The sequence below is a fragment of the Gallinula chloropus genome (genome assembly GCF_964237585.1).
Source record: "Gallinula chloropus genome assembly, chromosome: 32".
Lineage (NCBI taxonomy): Eukaryota > Metazoa > Chordata > Aves > Gruiformes > Rallidae > Gallinula > Gallinula chloropus.
In genome coordinates this window covers 2,849,046-2,866,512 of record NC_140117.1, presented here as the reverse complement: position 1 = coordinate 2,866,512, position 17,467 = coordinate 2,849,046, and the positions used below count along the sequence as shown (strand labels likewise).

The 17,467-nt window shown below is 56.4% G+C and overlaps 2 protein-coding genes across 2 annotated transcripts; both read left to right on the top strand.

The window, feature by feature from the left end:
- Window positions 1-374: 374 nt before the first annotated feature.
- On the top strand, window positions 375-2,709 carry LOC311202783 (class I histocompatibility antigen, F10 alpha chain-like; the record flags this gene model as incomplete). Its single annotated transcript, XM_084277429.1, has 4 exons — window positions 375-438; window positions 929-1,192; window positions 1,932-2,207; window positions 2,284-2,709. The coding sequence occupies 4 exons, from the start codon at window positions 375-377 to the stop codon at window positions 2,697-2,699; spliced, it is 1,020 nt and encodes a 339-aa protein (XP_084133555.1). The 3' UTR covers window positions 2,700-2,709.
- A 5,572-nt stretch (window positions 2,710-8,281) lies between these two features.
- LOC311202960 (butyrophilin subfamily 1 member A1-like) lies at window positions 8,282-16,587 on the top strand (the record flags this gene model as incomplete). The annotated part of the gene is made up of 8 exons (XM_084277602.1): window positions 8,282-8,402; window positions 13,058-13,405; window positions 13,754-14,035; window positions 14,278-14,391; window positions 14,624-14,631; window positions 15,127-15,179; window positions 15,394-15,419; window positions 15,894-16,587. The coding sequence occupies 8 exons, from the start codon at window positions 8,282-8,284 to the stop codon at window positions 16,580-16,582; spliced, it is 1,641 nt and encodes a 546-aa protein (XP_084133728.1). The 3' UTR covers window positions 16,583-16,587.
- Window positions 16,588-17,467: the final 880 nt, after the last annotated feature.

Genomic DNA, 17,467 nt, shown 5'->3' with positions numbered 1-17,467 from the left:
ACGCAAGGGTGACCCCAGGCTGGAGGACACAGGTGAAGTCGGGCCGTGGGGGGGTCTGGGTCCTGAGGAGGGGTGGGGGGGCTGAGGGCCGGGCGGCCCCTTGGGGAGTCCCGGGCTGAGGGTCTGGGGGGCAGAGGGGCTGTGCCCGACCCCCACGCTGCTTTTGGCACTTTTGCTTCTGCCAACCTGCAGAGACAGGATCTGCCCGGTCTCCGGTGATGTCAGATGCGTTGGCGGGTGGGTGGTGGCAGAGCCAATCGCGGGGCTCGGGTGGTAACGGAGCCAATCGCGGCACTCGGGGCAGGGCTGGCCCCGAGGTCTGTCCCGGCGCGGGGCTCGTTCGGCTCCTGTGGTCGGGGATCCGGAGCGGAGTGATGGGGCCGGGCCGGGCGCTGGGTCTGGGGCTGCTGCTGGGGCTCCTCGGCGGGGCAGCGTGCGGTGAGTGCGGGCGGGGAGCCTGACGACACCCTGCGTGCCAGAACCCCCCTGACCCCCTTTCCTGGGTTCCGGTGCTCCATTCCACGGGCAGTGGGGCCTCTCATGATCCACCTCCACCCCGGGGCACCAGGACCTCCCCAGGTTCACCTTCCCTGGGCCACGGGGACCCCTCTGGGATCAGGGCATCTCCAGTCCCCCTCTCTGCATCCCTAGGCTCCCACTGCACCTCGCCTGATCTGCTGCTCATTGACCCTGTGGATCCCCCTTCCAGGGCACTGCTGGGGCCCCCTGCGATTGACACCAGGGACCCCATGTCTTCCCAACCCAGCAAACAGGACCCCCTCCTGGACACACCTGACTGCAACCAACATCCCCCCACCTGTCACATCCCCCCTGAAGCTGCCACCTACCCTGGGACCCCCAACCAGCCTCGCTGCCTAAACCTGGACCCCCACCCCCCCACCCCTCATCATACCCTGTATCCCCACAGAGCTCCACTCCCTGCGCTACTTCCACGTCGGGGTGTCAGAGCCCAGCCCGGGGGTGCCCGAGTTTGTGTCTGTGGGGTACGTGGACGGGAACCTCATTTCACGCTACGACAGCTACATGAGGAGGATGGTGCCCCGGGAAGTCTGGATGGCGGCCAACCTGGACCGGCAGTACTGGGACCAGGAGACCCAGGTTGGACAGAGCAATCAGGGAATTATCCGTGTAAACCTGGACACACTGCGGAGCCGCTACAACCAGAGTGGGAGTGAGTGTGGGCTGGGATGCAGCACCATGGGACAGGAGGACTCACAAGACCCACTTCCCCACAAGACCGTGCCCTTCCCCACACTACTGCCCTGTGCCAACCCTTCCCTGCCTGGTGCCATTTTCTGAGGGCTCCCAGCCCAGATGTCCTGCAGCAGGAGGGGGCCATGGCTGCCTGTCCCAACCCTACAGTCCTTGGGATCCCTTGTTCCAAAGCTGGGCAGGCTTCTGGGTGCCCCACCCAGGATACCCCCTCCCCATCAGTGCCCACAACCCTATCCCAGGAGAGGCCACCACATCCCACCCATCACCATCCTGTGGCAGTGGAGACCCCCAGAACCAGAGGGGCTTCCACCCCATGTCCCAGCCCCTCACCATTCCTTTAGAACTTTGTAGCCCCCACCCCAAAGCCAGAGGGGCTCTCTCAACCCATCCCATCTCCTGTCCCTGCCCCCACAACTTTCACAACCCTGTCCTATCCCCTTACTGTCCCAGGGATCTGTGGGTCTCAGTGCCAGCCCAGCCATACCCTGGGCTGAGAGGGTCTGTGTCAGAGCTGTACGTGACGTCCCGAGTGCTGTGGGCCCTGGGCAGGGTGGGGGCAGCTGTTGTGTCGGTGCCCAATTCCCTTGGGGCTCACACAGGGCTGGAGTGGGGGGTGCTGCCGGGGGGGGCCTTACCCCACTGAAGGCCCAGGGCTGCAGCAGCCCCTCAGCCCCATCTCCCTGGTCGTGTTTCAGGGGCTCACACACTGCAGCACATGCACGGCTGTGACCTCCTGGAGGATGGCAGCATTAGAGGGTATCAGCAAATCGCCTACGATGGGAGGGACTTCATTGCCTTCGACATGGACACGATGACGTTCACTGCGGCAGATGCAGCAGCACAAATCACCAAGAGGAACTGGGAGGCAGACGGGACTGTCGCTGAGCACGTGAAGCACTACCTGGAGAGCACCTGTACCGAGTGGCTGAGGAAATACGTGAGCTATGGGCAGGCTGTGCTGGAGAGGAAAGGTGAGGGGAGATGGGGACCCTGGGGAGGGGCCAGTGTGGATGTGTGTGCCAGCCCTCACTGCCACCCCCTCCCCAGAGCCCCCCACGGTCCGAGTGTCTAAGAGGGAGGCCTATGGGATCCTGACCTTGCACTGCCGCGCTTATGGCTTCTACCCACGGCCCATCACCATCAGCTGGCTGAAGGACGGTGAGGTCAGGGACCGGGAGACCCAGCGGGGCAGCATCGTGCCCAACAGCGACGGCACCTACTACACCTGGGTGTCCATCGAGGCCCCTCCTGGGGAGCAGGACAAGTACCGGTGCCGTGTGGAGCACGCCAGCCTGGCTGAGCCGGGGGTCTTTACAATGGGTGAGTCTGGTGGCCTTGGGCACACAGAAGGGTTCCCCTCCTCACCGCCCTTCTCATCCCCAGAGCCAGAGTCCAACTCATCGACCATGTTACTGGGGATACTTCTTCCCCTCGGTATCTTTGTTGTCATCGCCATCATTTGATTCCTCATCTGCAAGTATAATGCAGGTAAATCCCCAGAGTGTGGGAGGAAGACAGTGCCCAGGGGGCTGGCAGGGGCTGTAGGCATGGGCTTCAGCGCTCTGAGGAGCTCCTGAGCCTGATGGTGAAGCACGGCAGATGATGATTCCTCTTTCTCTCTGCAGGGATGAAGGGCTATGGCAAGGCACCAAGTGAGTACTGGGGTCAGGTTTGGCTCCAGCCACTGCCCAGTGCTGGGGCGGTCTCATGACTCTGGTTTCTGGCTGCTCACAACGTTTCCCCATCCCCTTTTTCCCTTGTCACCAGTCCCCAGGCTGGGGGAGGGGAGCACTCAGACTCCCAGAGCAGAGGGTTGGGGACAAGGAGGCTCCCCTGGGTGACACTGTCACTTCCTCCTGTCCCTTCAGTGATCCCCACATAACTGATCCACGATGGTTGGGGAGCTGGATGTGTTCCCCGATGCCCAGGTGCTGGAGGCAGCTGGAGCTGATCACACTGTGCCTGCCCACACTGCTGCGCTGGTGGCTCTGCTGGCTGTGGGAAATGCCTTGTTTCCCATGCTTTGGTAATTGCAGAATCCCATTTTTAGCATTGTTTTAATTTTGAAAGTGAATTCTTCTGCATGTGCACAAGCAATAAATGGTCCCAACCCTCTGGTGAGCTGTGCCTCCTCTCCTGGTTACTGGTCTGCTCTCGCAGCCTTGAGTCAAGGGCTGTGCTGGTTTTCCCTTGACTAAAGCTGGGTTTCTTCCCAGCAGCCCAGTGTGGTGTCATGTTTAGGACTGAGTTTGGTCTGAAGGTGGAGTTCATTTTCCCCCAGCAGCCCTGGCCATGCTGTGCATTGGGAGTGAGCAGGGTGTTGGTACCAGCCCAGGGATTTGGTTGCTGGAGAGTGGGGCTGGCCCAGCATCCAGGCTGTCTCTCCAGCATCCCCCTTTCTGGTAGGCTGTGGGTGGGCAAGACCTTGGGAGGGGACAGGACAGCTGACCCCAAAAACCAAAGTGATATTCCAAACCATGTGGTGTCTGCTCAGCCATAAAAGCTGAGAGGAAGGAGGAAAATGGGACCTTCATTATTTATGACTTTTGTCTTCTGGAGCCACTGTTGTGACTATTGAAGCCTGGCTTTCCTGTGGTTTGGATTTGTGAGGCAAAGTTTGGGGGGCAACCACAGGGGTGGCTTCTGCAAGAAGCTCCTAGAAGCTTCCTTCAGGTCTGATAGAGCCAATACCAGCCATCTCAAGGACAGACCCACCGCTGATCAACACCAAGCCAATCAGTGACTGTGGCAGTGCTTCTGTGATAATGTATTTAAGGAAAAATCCAGCAAGTGTCAGCTTTTTGCTGCCAGAGAAATGAGTGAGAAGGTGTGAGAAACTTTGCAGCCACCAAGGTCAACGAGGAGAGGCAGGAGGTGCTCCAGATGAGAGATTCCCTTGCAACCCCTGGAGAAGACCATGGCCAGGCAGGTTGTCCCTCTACAGCCCATGGAAGATGATGGGGAGCAGAGATCCCATGTGCAGCCTGTGGAGGACCCCATGCTGGAGCAGTTGGAGACACCTGAACAATGCTGTGGAAAGCCCATGTTGGAGCAAGCTCCTGGCAGGACCTGCAGCCTGTGGAGAGAGTCTCACACCAGAGCAGGTTTGCTGGGGGACTTGTGACTCCATGGGGAACCAGGCTGGAGCAGTCTCATGCTGAAGGTCTGTACCCCATGGAAGTGACCCACACTGGGGCAGCTGGTGAAGAGCTGAAGATGCATGGGAAAGGATTCACATTGAAGTTCAAGGAGGACTGTCTCTTGTGAGAGGGACCTCATGCTGGGGTAGGGGAAGTATGTGGAGGAAGCAGCAGAGACAACGCATTATGAACTTACCACAACCCCCCATTCCCTGTTCCCCTCATCCCCCTGTGCTACTCAGCAGGAGGAAGGAGAGAAATCATGAATAATGTTGAGCCTGGGGAAAAGGGAAGTGTGAGGAGAGCGGTGTTAAGGTTTGGTTTTATTTCTCATTATCCTGCTCTGTTTTGATTGGGTTAATAAATTAGATGCATTTTATCCCGTGCTCTGTCTGTTTTACCCATGATGCTAATTGCAGAACGATCTCTCTCTGTCCTTATCTCGACCCATAAGACTCTCATTATATATTTTCTCTTCCCTGTCCTGCTTAGGAGGTGAGTGGTAGAGTGGCATTATGAGCATTGAGAAGATCCCCCTCAGTCCTCTCTTCTCTGGGCTTAACAGCCCCAAATCCCTCAGCCTCTCTCTGTCAGAGATGTTCTGGTCCCCTCAGCATCTCCATAGCCCATTGTTGTTCCCTCTCCAGGAGCTCCCTGTCCTTCCTGCCCCGCGGAGCCCAGCACTGCCCACACTATTCCCGATGAGGCCTCCCCAAGGTAGAGCAGAGGGGCAGGAGAACCTCCCTGACTTCTCTTGATACCCCCCAAGATGTCATTGGCTTTCTAGGCCACAAGGACACGTTGCTGGTCATGGTCAGCTTGGTGCCCACCAGCACTCCCAGGGCTTTTCCCCAGAGCTGCTTCCCAGCAGGTCACCCCTAACTGTCCTGGTGCTGGGGGGGGGGGGGGGGGGGGGAGTATAACTCCCTGTGTGCAGGACCCTGCACTTGTCCTCCTTGGATTCAGTAAGATCAGTCCCTCCCCAGCTCTCCAGCCTTTCTACATCTCACTGGGTGGCAGCACAGCCTCCAGGCATGTCAGGCACTCCTCCCAGTTAGGTGTCACTCCATCCTTTCATCCAGTATGGGCCTGAGAGACAGAGAGATGTTCACTGAGAGAACGGTGAAGCTTTGGAACAGGCTGCCCAGGGAGGTGGTGGAATCATCATCCCTTGGGCTGTTCAAAAAACACGTAGATATGGTGCTTCAGGGGATGGTTTAGAGGTTACAAGTGTGTAGGGCTGAAGGTTGCACTTGATGATCTTGAAGGTCTTTTCCAACTTTGATGATTCTATGAAACTAAGAGGCTTTCTAGCCTCTAAAGTAGAACCTAAATGTTCCCCTCCATCAGGTTCCCAATGCCTGGGCCAAGCCCAGTGGTCCCCAAACCCCAGAGCCTTCTATCCCAGTGGAATGTTGGCATCCCTGCAGCCACCCCAGGGTTGGGGACTGACCAACCACTCCTGTCCCTTAGCTTATGACCCAGAACTCTAAAGCCACATGAACCAGAGCACAAAGTATTCCTCACCCACTCAAGTGCCCCAAAAACTCAACCAGAATCAACTTTCCACCTTGCCCATTCCCCTCCTGGACCCATGACAGGGTCCCATACTGGGACCAGTGGTGTTTAATACCTTCATCAATGACATCAACAGTGGGACCGAGTGCACCCTCAGCAAGTTTGCAGATGACACCAAGCTGAGCGGAAGGTCAACACACCAGAGAGATGGGATGTCATCCAGAGGGACCTGGACATGCTGAAGAGATGGGCTCATGCAAACCCCATGCAGTTCAACAAGGTCCTCCACTTGGGTCAGGACAGACCTCACTACCAATACAGGCTGGGGGGTGATGGGATAGAGCAGCCCTGTGGAAAAGGACTTGGGGTGCATGACCCAGTGATGTGCCAGTCCCATCCTGGCTGCATCACCAGAAGTGTGGGCAGCAGCTCGAGAGAGGTGATTCTCCCCCTCTGCTCTGGTGAGACCCCACCTGCAGTGCTGCGTCCAGCTCTGGAGCCCTCAGCACAAGAAGGACATGGACCTCTTGGAGCAGGTCCAGAGGAGGCCACAAGGATGATCAGAGGGCTGGAGCACTTCTCTTACAAAGGCAGCGGAGAGGGTTGGGGCTGTTCAGCCCAGAGAAGAGAAGGCTCAGGGCAGACCTCACAGCTCCTTCCAGTCCCTGAAAGGACCTACAGGAAAGCTGGGAAGGACTGTTCCCAAGGGCATGGAGTGATAGGATGAGGGGTGATGGTATTAAACTAGAGCAGGGCAGGTTTAGATGAGACATGTAGAAGAAGTTCTGCCCTCTGAGGGTGGTGGGACACTGGCCCAGAGAGGTAATGGAGGTTCCATCCCTGAAGGCATTCAAGGTCAGGCTTGATGAAGCTCTGAGCAACCTGATCTAGTGAAAGGTGTCCATGGTCACTGGGACACACACAGAGGACACATGACATGGCATGACATGGACTTGATGGCCTTCAAAGGTGCCTTCCACACCAGAGCATTCTGTGATTCCACAGCTCAAGTCTCAGAGCTGAAGGAGCCCTGGGGACGTCTCCACCCCCAAGTGTCAGGAGAGGGCAGTGTGAGCCCAGAAGAGCCCCTCAGCCCCAGCTCCCAGGCAGGACCAGCAGATCGCCTCCCAGCAGAGCATCTTCCTGCTCCGGCTGGGATGCTTGGAGCACCTGAACGGGTGTCTAAGGGCTGTTGGGTGCTGAGGAAAACCACCTCATTATCGAACACCGTGCATAGAGGAGCCATGGAAGCTTCCTGAGGTGCCCCTTCAGAGCTGGAGAAGGGAAACCGAATGAGGTTTCAGGTTGCCTCCCCTCTCCCCCAACTGTCCCATGAGCACAGGCAGCACCTTCACCTTTCCTGGTGTCACCCCCATCAGCCTGGGAACAAAACAACATTTGTCCCCAGGAAGAGCAAACACAAACCATCCCCTTGGGCATCCCAACCCCAATGAGGATGAGACCTGGAAGCCCACCACAACCCTCTGACATGGATGTGGAACCCCTAAAACAGGGAGAAAACCCCCCACATTTCAGTCCAAAGGTGCTTTGGGGGTAAGAGCCAAGAGGTCTCAAGGAAACACAGCGCCAGGAGAGAGGACGGGGTCTGGAGGAGTCATCCCATCCCCACAAAAAAGCCACTGGGGAGACCACCGAGGTGCCCCAAGCAAAGAGGCTGTGAAGTGGCCGCAAGGTGGAAACGTTTTAAAAGTTAAACCATTAAAAACAAAGTAACCAAAATGAAAGGAGAAGGGGAAAACCCCACAGTTGAGACCCAAAATACAAAGCAAAGAATCAAAATTAAACAAACAAACTAGGGAGGGAAATTAAAAAATATCCAACAGAAAAACAAAACCTCAAAAGAACTAAAATAACCCCCAAAGAACTAAAATAATACAAAATAGATAAAATTATAAAGCCAAAGAAATAAAATCACAGAAACAACAACAACAAAAAAGTGGGATCTAATCTTAAAAGAAAATTAAAGAGAAAATAAAGAGCAAAGTAAGAAAATTAAAACCTAAGGAATAAAATTATAAAAAAAATGAAATAAAAACTAAACCAAAGAAAAATATTTAAAATCCCAAAGTAATAAAATTAAAACCTTAGAAATAAAGAAGCCCAGCAAACCACGAGGTGAGAAATACAAGTAAAATACAATTAAACGTGATGAACTAAAATTCAAAAAGCCAAAGTCAGACACAAAGTTTAAAAGATTAGTTTTTTAAAGCAAAGGAAGGAAAAACTTGGTGCCCCAAAGTTCCGCTCGCAGTAAACCCAGCCCTGAGGTCAGACCCCACCTCCGTGGATGGTCCCACTCCTATCCGAGGGCTCCCCCTGCCCGACACCCCCGGCTCCTCCCTACCTGAACCAGCTCCAGCGCAGCCATGGCCGGGGCTCAGCACCCCCCAGCCCTGCACATCCCCCGCCTGCTCAGCGTGGGGCTCCACGGTACCTGTGCGCCCACCATGGGCGGGGAGGGCAGACCCCAACCCACCCGGCCCCTGGGTGAGTAAGGATGGGGCAGCCCCCACCCATTGGGGAGAAAAATGCCTTTTCCAGCTTTGCCTCTTCTCTCTTTTTTTGGTCACGAATTTTATCTTTTTTTAACCCTATTTCTTTTTTTCACCATTTTTTGCCTTCTTTTTTAAAAAACTTTTTCCTCCTTTTTAAAATAATTCCCCCCTTTTGCTTTTGTTTAAAAATAATTCCCCCTTTATTTTTTCTTCTTTTACCTTGTAGACTGTCCTCATCCCAAACCACTGGGGCTCTGTCTGTTTCTCCTCCAAGGGAGGGGTGAGCAAGTGACTGGTGGTGCTCAGCCACTGCTTGGGGCTGAACCACCACACTTGGCCAGGAAGAAGAACACAGAGACACAAGGATTGTGCTTATGCTTATTTAGGGGATTGCAGGCAAGGGGCAAGCTTGGCATCAGCAGGACACAATGCCGCAGGTGTTGCTTGGCCCTGCAATGGTCCAGAGACCTTGGAGAAACTGGAGCAGGAGTGGGATGACTCAAAGGAGAAGGAGGTTTCCTGGGAGTGGTTACCTACTGCAGAAAACGACCTCTACCCCAGCCAGCCCCAGTGCTATCAAGAAGCATTGGAGGGGAGCACTGCAGGACAGGACTGAAGGGGAACCCAGGATGGGGGACATATGGCATAAAGAGCCCAAGGGAAAGTGAAACCCATGTGGGGTCGAGCTCCCGGGTCAGATACCCCTACCTCATGGCAGATCCCTGCCCCACATCTGCCACACAGAGCAGGCAAAAGCTCTGGTTGGCCCTGCAGGATCCCTACCTGATCCCGGCGAAACTATGTGGAGAGTCACCCAATAGCTCAGGAGATCCCCAGGTCTCACTGGGAGCCACAGCTGTGGCCGTACTGGAGAGGAGGAAGGGGGAGACAGAGGAGGGTGATGGGGGTTGCAGGTGCCCCAGATGGGATGTCAAAGAAGGGCTGTCCATGCCCTAAAGAGGCTCCAATATCCCCAAATCCCCTGCACAAGCACCCCAACAGTGGAAGAGACTGGTCCTCATGGACAGGATGGGACCACACAGCTCCCCAGTGCAGCCCCTGCTCTGCCCCACTGCCCCTCCCCAGGAGTTATTGCAAATCCGTTACTGACGCTACAGGGCAGAAAATACAAATCTCCTGTGGAAAGGAAAGTTGCTCACCGGGTGCTCAGGAGCTCCAGATGCACCAGGCTGCTTTAAAACCCCATCCTCTGCTGGCTTTGAGGTGCAGATTTACATCTGTGGGCAGGATTTGAGGCTCCACTGCCAGGCAAGGAGCTGAAATTCTGCATCCTCCTACCAAAGCCCAGAGGCAGAAAATACAGCTGCAGTACCTGGGTGCAGGTGCTGGAGGTGGCTTTTCCCAGAGCTGCACCTCTCCCGGCAGCCTGTGCTGGGGAACAGCAGGTCAGGGCATCCCCACTGTGAGCTCTGCCAACAGTGGGGTGCAGAACTCCAGGGCAACATGACTGGTGATTTTCACCACAGCCAGCAAATCCCACCTTCCCCAAACTCCCCCTTGCCCCTCCCAGAATCACCAGCCCCACCGCCCTGCGGTGCCCACCTCAGGGTCCCTGTTGGACCTGTGCCACTTCATGAGGAAGATGCCCAGGATGTGACATGTTTGCTCATGTTTGTCCTGCCATCCTGGAGAAGGAAAGCACCCCACAGTGATGCAGGACCCACCCAGGCTGTGGCATATCTCTGAGCCCACCCCCTACCGTCCTAGAGTCCCCAATGAGCCTTTGATGGTGGGATCCATGGGAATTCAAACCCATCACAGCCCTCCCCATGCACAGGAACACCCCAAGGTCAGCCCACCTTCAGCCATGTCCCTTCCAGCTGCATGACCATGCTGCTCCAAGCTCTCCAGCCCCCAATCCAACAAGCTCTGCAGCTTCTGGTTGGGGTGTAGGTGGCTCCCCAACACCCACATCCCCCATGTTCATGTTGAGGAGCATCGTACCTGTTCCAGGCATTGCCAGATCCAGCTGGAGGTGGAAGGCTGTTACAGCCTAGACAAAGTCACTGTGGTGTATTTTGAAGGTGGCATTGTAAAAGTCCAATGAGAGACAGTGAGTAGGAGGGGAAAAATCAGAGAAGGAAACTCCACATCCAATAAAAACAGATGAGGCAAATGAATCAAAACCTTGGGTGTGCGGAGACCCCTTGGTTTCAGGACAGGCTTTTTCTTAAAACAGGCAAATGGTTTTGAAGGTGGGAAGCTAAAGGCTTCTTAGCCTCTCAAGGAGAACCTAGATGTTCCCCTGCATCGGGTTCCCAATGCATGAGCTATGCTGAGCGGTCGCCAAACCCCACAGCCCTCCATCCCAGTGGGACAGAGGCATCCTTGCAGCCATCCCTGTCCCTTAACTTATGTAACTCTAAAGCCCCTTGAACCAGAGTGCAAAGCCTTCCTCATCCACCCCAACTGCCCCAGAAACTGAGTGGGAGTCAACTTTCCACCTTGCCCACTTTCCTCCTGGACCCACAACTGGGTCCCGTACTGGGACCAGTGGTGTTTAATATCTTCATCAATGACATTAACAGTGGGATCCAGTACACCCTCTGCAAGTTGCAGATGATCCCAAGCTGAACGGAGGGTCAACATGCCAGAGGGATGGGATGTCATCCAGAGGGACGTAGACAAGCAGGAGAGGTGGGCCCGTGCAAATCTCATGGAGTTCAAGAAGGCCAATTGTAAGGTCCTGCACTTGGGTCAGGACAATCCTCACTCCCAGTACAGGCTGGGGGATGATGTGATAGAGAGCAGCCCTGCAGAAAAGGACTTGGGGCTACATAACCCAGTGCATCCTGGGCTGCATCACAAGAAGTGTGGAAAGCAGGTCAAGAGGTGATTCTCCCTCTCTGCTCTGCTGAGACCCCACCTGCAGTACTCTGGAGCCCTCAGCACAACAAGTATATGGACCTCTTGGGGTGGGTGCAGGGGAAGCCACTAGGAAGATGATCAGAGGACTTGAGGACCTCTCCTACAAAGACAGTCTGAGAGAGTTGTGCTTGTTGAGCCTGGAGAGGAAAAGGGGGGAACTCAGAGCCCCTTTCCAGAACCTGGCACAGGTTTCCAGAGAGGTGTTGGAGGCCCCATCCCTGGAGGCATTCAAGATCGGGCTTGATGAAGCTCTGAGCAATGTGATGTAGTGAAAAGTGTCCCTGCTCACTGCAGGGGATTGGACTAGCTGACCTTTGAAGGTCCCTTCCAACCCTGGGGAGCCCTGTGAAGAGGGTGAAAGGGGGGCAGGAGCTGCTCTCCCTGAGGCACAGTTTGGTGCCCTCTGTCTCCACCCAAAACCATGGTCAGATGGTCTCTCCATTGAAGGAGGCTGGTGGGAAAGTGAAGATCTTGACCCCACTGTGACCATCGATGAATGTCACCAGCCCCCATGGTGACCCAGACTCTGCCAGGGACCCAGGTTCAGGGCTCTACCCGCCTCTTCTCACCACTCCACCTCTGAAGATGAGGCCAAGGACTCATCCAAAGCAGACTTTGGTAACAAGCATCCTGCATGGCTCCACCACGGGTTTCTCCATGGGCTGCAGGGGAATCTTTCTCCCCAGCAACTGGGGCACCTCCTCCCCCACTTCCTCCCTGGCCTTGGTGTCTGCACAGCTCCTCACATCTTCTCAGCCCCTTCTCTGGTGGTAAAGAGCAGCTGCTTGTGGATTTTTTCTCCTAAATGTCATTCACAGAGGTGCTGTGACATCATTGACAGGCTCAGCCTTGGTCAACACCAACTTCAACCTTGACCCCGCCTGGTTTTGGCTCTGTTGGACCTGGGGGAAACTTCTAGATTCTTCTAGCACCCCCCCAGCAGCCCATCACCTCCACCAGAACCCCACCACCCAAACAAAAACCGCGGCTTTATTTTGGGCTCTGGTAGGAGGATGTGGAACTTGACCTGCTAAACTGGGGTGGGGCCTCAAGTCCAACCAAGAGAAAGAAATTCTATAAACCTCAAATTTCCGTTGTCTTCATCAACCTGCTTCATCTGACAGCACATTTCCTACCCTTGAATACCGGTTTCAGGCGCCATTGGGGTGCTGGTGCAGGGGGTTTGGGGATTTTGGAGCCTCTTTGAAGAAGGGGAACCCCTTTGCCAGATCCCCTCTGGGGGGGTGTCTGTGACCCCCATCGCTCTCCTGTGCCTCCCTTCCCCTCCCTCCTCTCCAGCACGGACGCAGATGTGTCTCCCAGCGAGCCCTGGGGGCCTTCTGAGGTATTGGGTGACTCTCCACGTGCTCTGGATGGGATCAGGTAGGGATCCTGCAGGGCTGGTGGGGGCTTTCACGCGCTCTGCATGGCAGATGTGGGGCAAGAGCTGCCCTGGGGTGGGGGGAGCCAGGCCCGGAGCTCAGCCCCACATGATTTTGCTTTCCCTTGGCTGCTGTGGTTGGAGCAGGGCTGGCTGGGGTGGAGGTGGTTTTCTGGAACAGGTGCCTGCTCCCAGGAAACCTCCTTCTCCTTCCAGTCCTCCCACTCCCACTCCAGTTTCTCTGTGGTCTGTGAACATGGGAGGGCAAAGCAACACCCATGGCATGGAGCGTGCCTGGCTCATGCCAAACTCGGCCCTGGCCTGCAACACACTCAATTAATGTAGGTGTCATCTCTGTGTCCTTCTCCATGGCCAAGCTGACTTCAGAGTGGTAGGGCCAGGCCGCGCTCTTCGTGTCACCGTGGGGCAGGACATCGTGCTGCCGTGTTATTTGCACCCGAATGTGGATGCCCAGAGCTGGGACATCAGGTGGATACGGGACAGGGTCTCTGAAACGGTGCACCACTACCGACATGGGGAGGATGTGTCTGGGGAGCAGATGAAGGAATATGTTGGAAGGACAGAGCTGGCCAGAGATGGTCTCTCCAATGGAAGCCTGGACTTGCGAATCTCTGAGCTGAGACCCTCTGATGATGGTTATTACCTCTGCACCGTGACAGATGGTGACTCTTATGGAGAAGCTTCGGTGGAGCTGGAGGTTTCAGGTTTGTGTGTGGTGTGGTGTTTGCAGGGGTGGTTGTGGTGTCCCTGGGCCCGTTTGTCCCTCCCAGACCTGTGTCCCGTCCCTTGGTGCCCCAGGAGAGCTGGCATGGTGTCTGGAAACCTTGTGGGGGTGCAGACACTGCCTGGAGGCACTGAAGCTGGGCAGCTCAGTCTTGCTGTGCCGGGAGGTTTGGTGGGAGATCTGGGGCTGTTGGGCATCAACGCTGGGTGGTTCCTGCACAGGTTGGGGTGGATTTGGTGGGAGCTGTGAGGGGTCTGCTCTGGGATGAAGTGGTGGCCTTGGACCTGAGCCCATCCCTCCCTGACCCCAACCCCGGGCTCTTCCCCAGCCACAGGCTCTGTCCCTCAGCTCTCTCTGGAGGGTTACGAGGCCGGAGGCATCCGGGTGCTGTGTCAATCGGCCGGATGGTTCCCGCAACCGGAGGTGCTGTGGAAAGACCCCGACGGGCACCGTGTCCCCTCGGTCTCCCAGAGACATTCCCCTGATGCCAGGGGCCTGTTTGACACCAAAGATGCCATCGTGGTGACAGGGAACAGAGATGGGAACTGGTCCTGTGTGGTCAGGAACCGCCGCCTGGACCAGGAGCAGGAGACGTCCCTGCGCATCTCCGGTGCGACGGCTGCAGCCAGCCCCTGCGGTGCTGGAGCAGGGTGGGGGTTGGCTGCCTTGCTTGGAGCAGCTTTGGGCTGGGCTTGGGGTGCAGTGTGGGGGACACAGGAGGACTCTTTCCCCTTGAGTCCAGGGCTCGCAGGAAAAGGTCTGGGAGGTGTGTAGTGGGGGTCTCTTGGTCCTTCTCCCCGCGGACACGAGTGTAAATTGGTCCCTTTCCCTGTGGATCTGTTTGTTTCTCAGCTCCCTTTTTCCACGATGCCCATCCCTGGATGGTCGGTCTGGGTGTGCTCCTTGTGGTCCTTGTATTCTCCATTGGGATCATTTGCATCGGAGTTTTTCTCTGGAGAAGGAAAGGTACGTTTGCTCCCAAAGGATGTGTTGTCTTCATCAAAAAGCTCTTTTGGCTGTGATGGAAGGGGACAAGGACACAGTGGGGTGTGGGTGGAGAGGACAGGGAGCACAGCCAGAGTGCCTGGCTGGTGCGAAGGTCCCAGAGACCCTCTGGAGCTGTTCCTGATGAGGAAGCAAGCTGCTTTCCTGACCTCCTCTTCCTCCGTGTTTGCTTTCCAGCGCTGCTGTTTTCCAGAGAGCTGGGTGAGTCCTTCTGGCCCCTTCCTCCAGCAAAACCTCCTGGCACAGAAGCCTCCATGAGGGTGTCCTGGTTTCAGTCAGGAAGGACTTGGCTCTGTGGGGTTCCTGACAGTGGGGCTGAGCTCCAGAGAGCCTGGGTGGGCTGGCAGGGGGATGGGCTGGGAGGGAGCCATTCCCAGGGGCAAGGCGGTCTGGTTCTACTCCCCAAAAAGAAGGAGTTTAGGATCAGCCCGAGCTCTGTGTGCTCCTGTGGGGTGAGCCATGGGTTGAACGGTTGTTCCCTCTGGTCACACATTGTTTGCTGGTTTTGCTTTCCAGGGAAACGGGATGCAGCCCTGGGTGAGTGTGTTGGAAGGAGCCATTCTCGGTCTTTAGGGAGTTGTGTCCTTCCAAAAGAGGAATTTTGGGTCTGCCTGAGCTCTGACAGCTCCTCATGGACAGTTCTGGGATGACAAAATGTCCCACCTGATCAAACATTGCTTTCCCTTTGCTTTCCAGAGGAACGAGATGCAGCCCTGGGTGAGTGTCCATGAGCTCCGGCACAGCCTTAGGTCCTGTCCTGGGATCTTGGTGCTTGGCCCTTTCCCTCCCTGCCCATCTTCTTCATCCTGGCATCCCTGGGGCTGGGAAAGCCCAAGGGCATGTGCCTGAGAGGGTGGGCAGCTCAGGCAGAGCAGTGCGGGGATGGATCCTTTGCCCTGGCGAGAGCTGCTGGGGATCAGCTCTGGGATGTGACCAGCTCTCCTCACTCCTTGTAGCCTGGAGGAAGTTTCTGCTGCCCCACACTCCAGGTAACTGGGGGTTTGGGTGCCACTCAGGGGGGTTCTCCTCCCGTGCGTCGTGTGCAAGGGGCTTCTGGGCTGGACAGTGCGTGGGACTGGCTGTGCCTGGGTATTTTGGGTGTCTCCCCAACCCAGAGCGCGGCACCAGGCTGTTTCCCCTGCTGTGTTGTGGCCTGTTCCACCCCTTGTGAGCTCCATCAGTGAGGCCAAGAGGAGCCAATTCCCCCCTGACATCCCGGGCACTGCCCAGACCCAGCTGCTGCCTCCCCATCCTGCTCCTCCATGCTGGGGCCGCAGCCCAACTGGTGCCTGTTCCTATGGGAGTGAGCTCGGCCATGGCTGTGCTGGGACTGGGATGGGATCTTTTGCAGGAAGGAGATGCCCCATGTCCTGCCCTGTGGGGCAGTTCCTGTCCCCAAGGGGGTGAATTCTGCCCAGCGCTGAGCTCTGCCTCTGATTCTCTTGCTCCTTCTGTCCCTGCAGACGTGGTGACCCTGGATCCCAACACAGCTCATCCCGAGCTTGTCCTGTCCGAATATGGGAGGAGTGTGAGAAGGGGAAGAAAACCCCAGGACCTGCCTGACAGCCCTCAGAGATTTACGTATCGGCCCTGCGTGGTGGGCCAGGAGGGGTTCAGTGAGGGGAGGCACTGCTGGGAGGTAGAGGTGAAGGGGGAGGTGGGAGGGGCTTCATGGTGGGCTCTAGGGGTGGCCAGGGACTCTGTGAACAGGAAGGGGCATATGCACATGAGCTCCAAAGAAGGGATCTGGGGGGTGGAGCACTGGGAATGGAAGTTTCAGTCTCTCACCTCTCCTCGCACCTCCCTTTCTGTGTCCCGGGTCCCCAGCAGAGTCTGGGTCTGTCTGGACTGCCCACAGGGGCTGGTGACTTTCATTGATGGTCACAGTGGGGCTGAGATCTTCACTTTCTCAAACGTCCCATTCAATGCAGAGACCATCCGCCCCTGGTTTGCAGTGTGGACAGATGGAACTGAGCTGTGTCTCAGGGACAGCACCTCCTGCCCCCATTCCATGCCGCCCACAGCCCTGCAGAGCCCCTGTCCTTCTGCAAACCCTGCCTACACTCCTCTCCTCCCTGCCACAGGAGCAGATGTCCCCCTCGCCCCTGCCCCAGCCCATTCTGCCCAGGCAGAGCAGGACGGGACCCAATAAAGCTTTGTGGGTGAACATGGAGTGTGGCTGTGGGGGTTTCTGGGGGATTTGTCCTGATTCCTGGCTGCTGCTGAAGGGGATTTGCAGTGGGCTTGGAGCAGTGGTTGGAGTAGGAGTCTGGGGGCAGCTGCCAGCAGAGTGAGCACACAGCAGGTGGTAGGAGGTGGGGGGCACTCAGGACAAATCAAGCCCCTCTTGTCTTGGTCCTGGGGAGCCCCCACTCTGCCAGCACCCCGTGTCCCTGGGATGCCTCAGCTCTGCATCCTTCCATGCTGTGACATCCCGTTGGGATCAAGCCTGAGGTGTCTTTCCCTGCTGCCCTTCTGAGCTGGGCACTTGGTACAGGTGGTGGCTCCTGGCTGGGTTTAGGGACTGGGCTCTGTGCACAAAAGCCTCTTTGTACCACAGCGGCTTTAGGGGCAACAGAAGAGGAAAATCCTGAGCAGGGAAAGGATTTCCCCCCTCCTGGCGCTCTGGGAAAGTGATAGTTACGAGTACTGACTGGTGTGGCTGATGATGATGCTGTGGAGTTTGATGCTGCAATGGAGCCGGGGGCGGTGGGGTGGTGTAGGGGTGTGTTGGGTTTGGGTGGGGTGGGTTGGGATGTGTGTGTGGTTGGTTTGGTTGACCTGAGTTGAGTTGAGTTCAATGGCTTGGCTTCAGTTGACCACTGTTAACCTGTGTTGACCAGTTTTGAGGGGTCTTGATTTCAGTTGACTTCCGTTGAGGTGCCTTGGGTTGACTTGTTGTCTTGACTTGACTTGGGGTGGGATGTGCTGTGTTTGGATATGATGGGGTGGAATTGGATAGGATGCTGCTGGGAGTATGGTAGAGGTGGCCGGACCCAATTCACTCAAGAGTCAGTGTCCAGTGTAACTCTTAAGC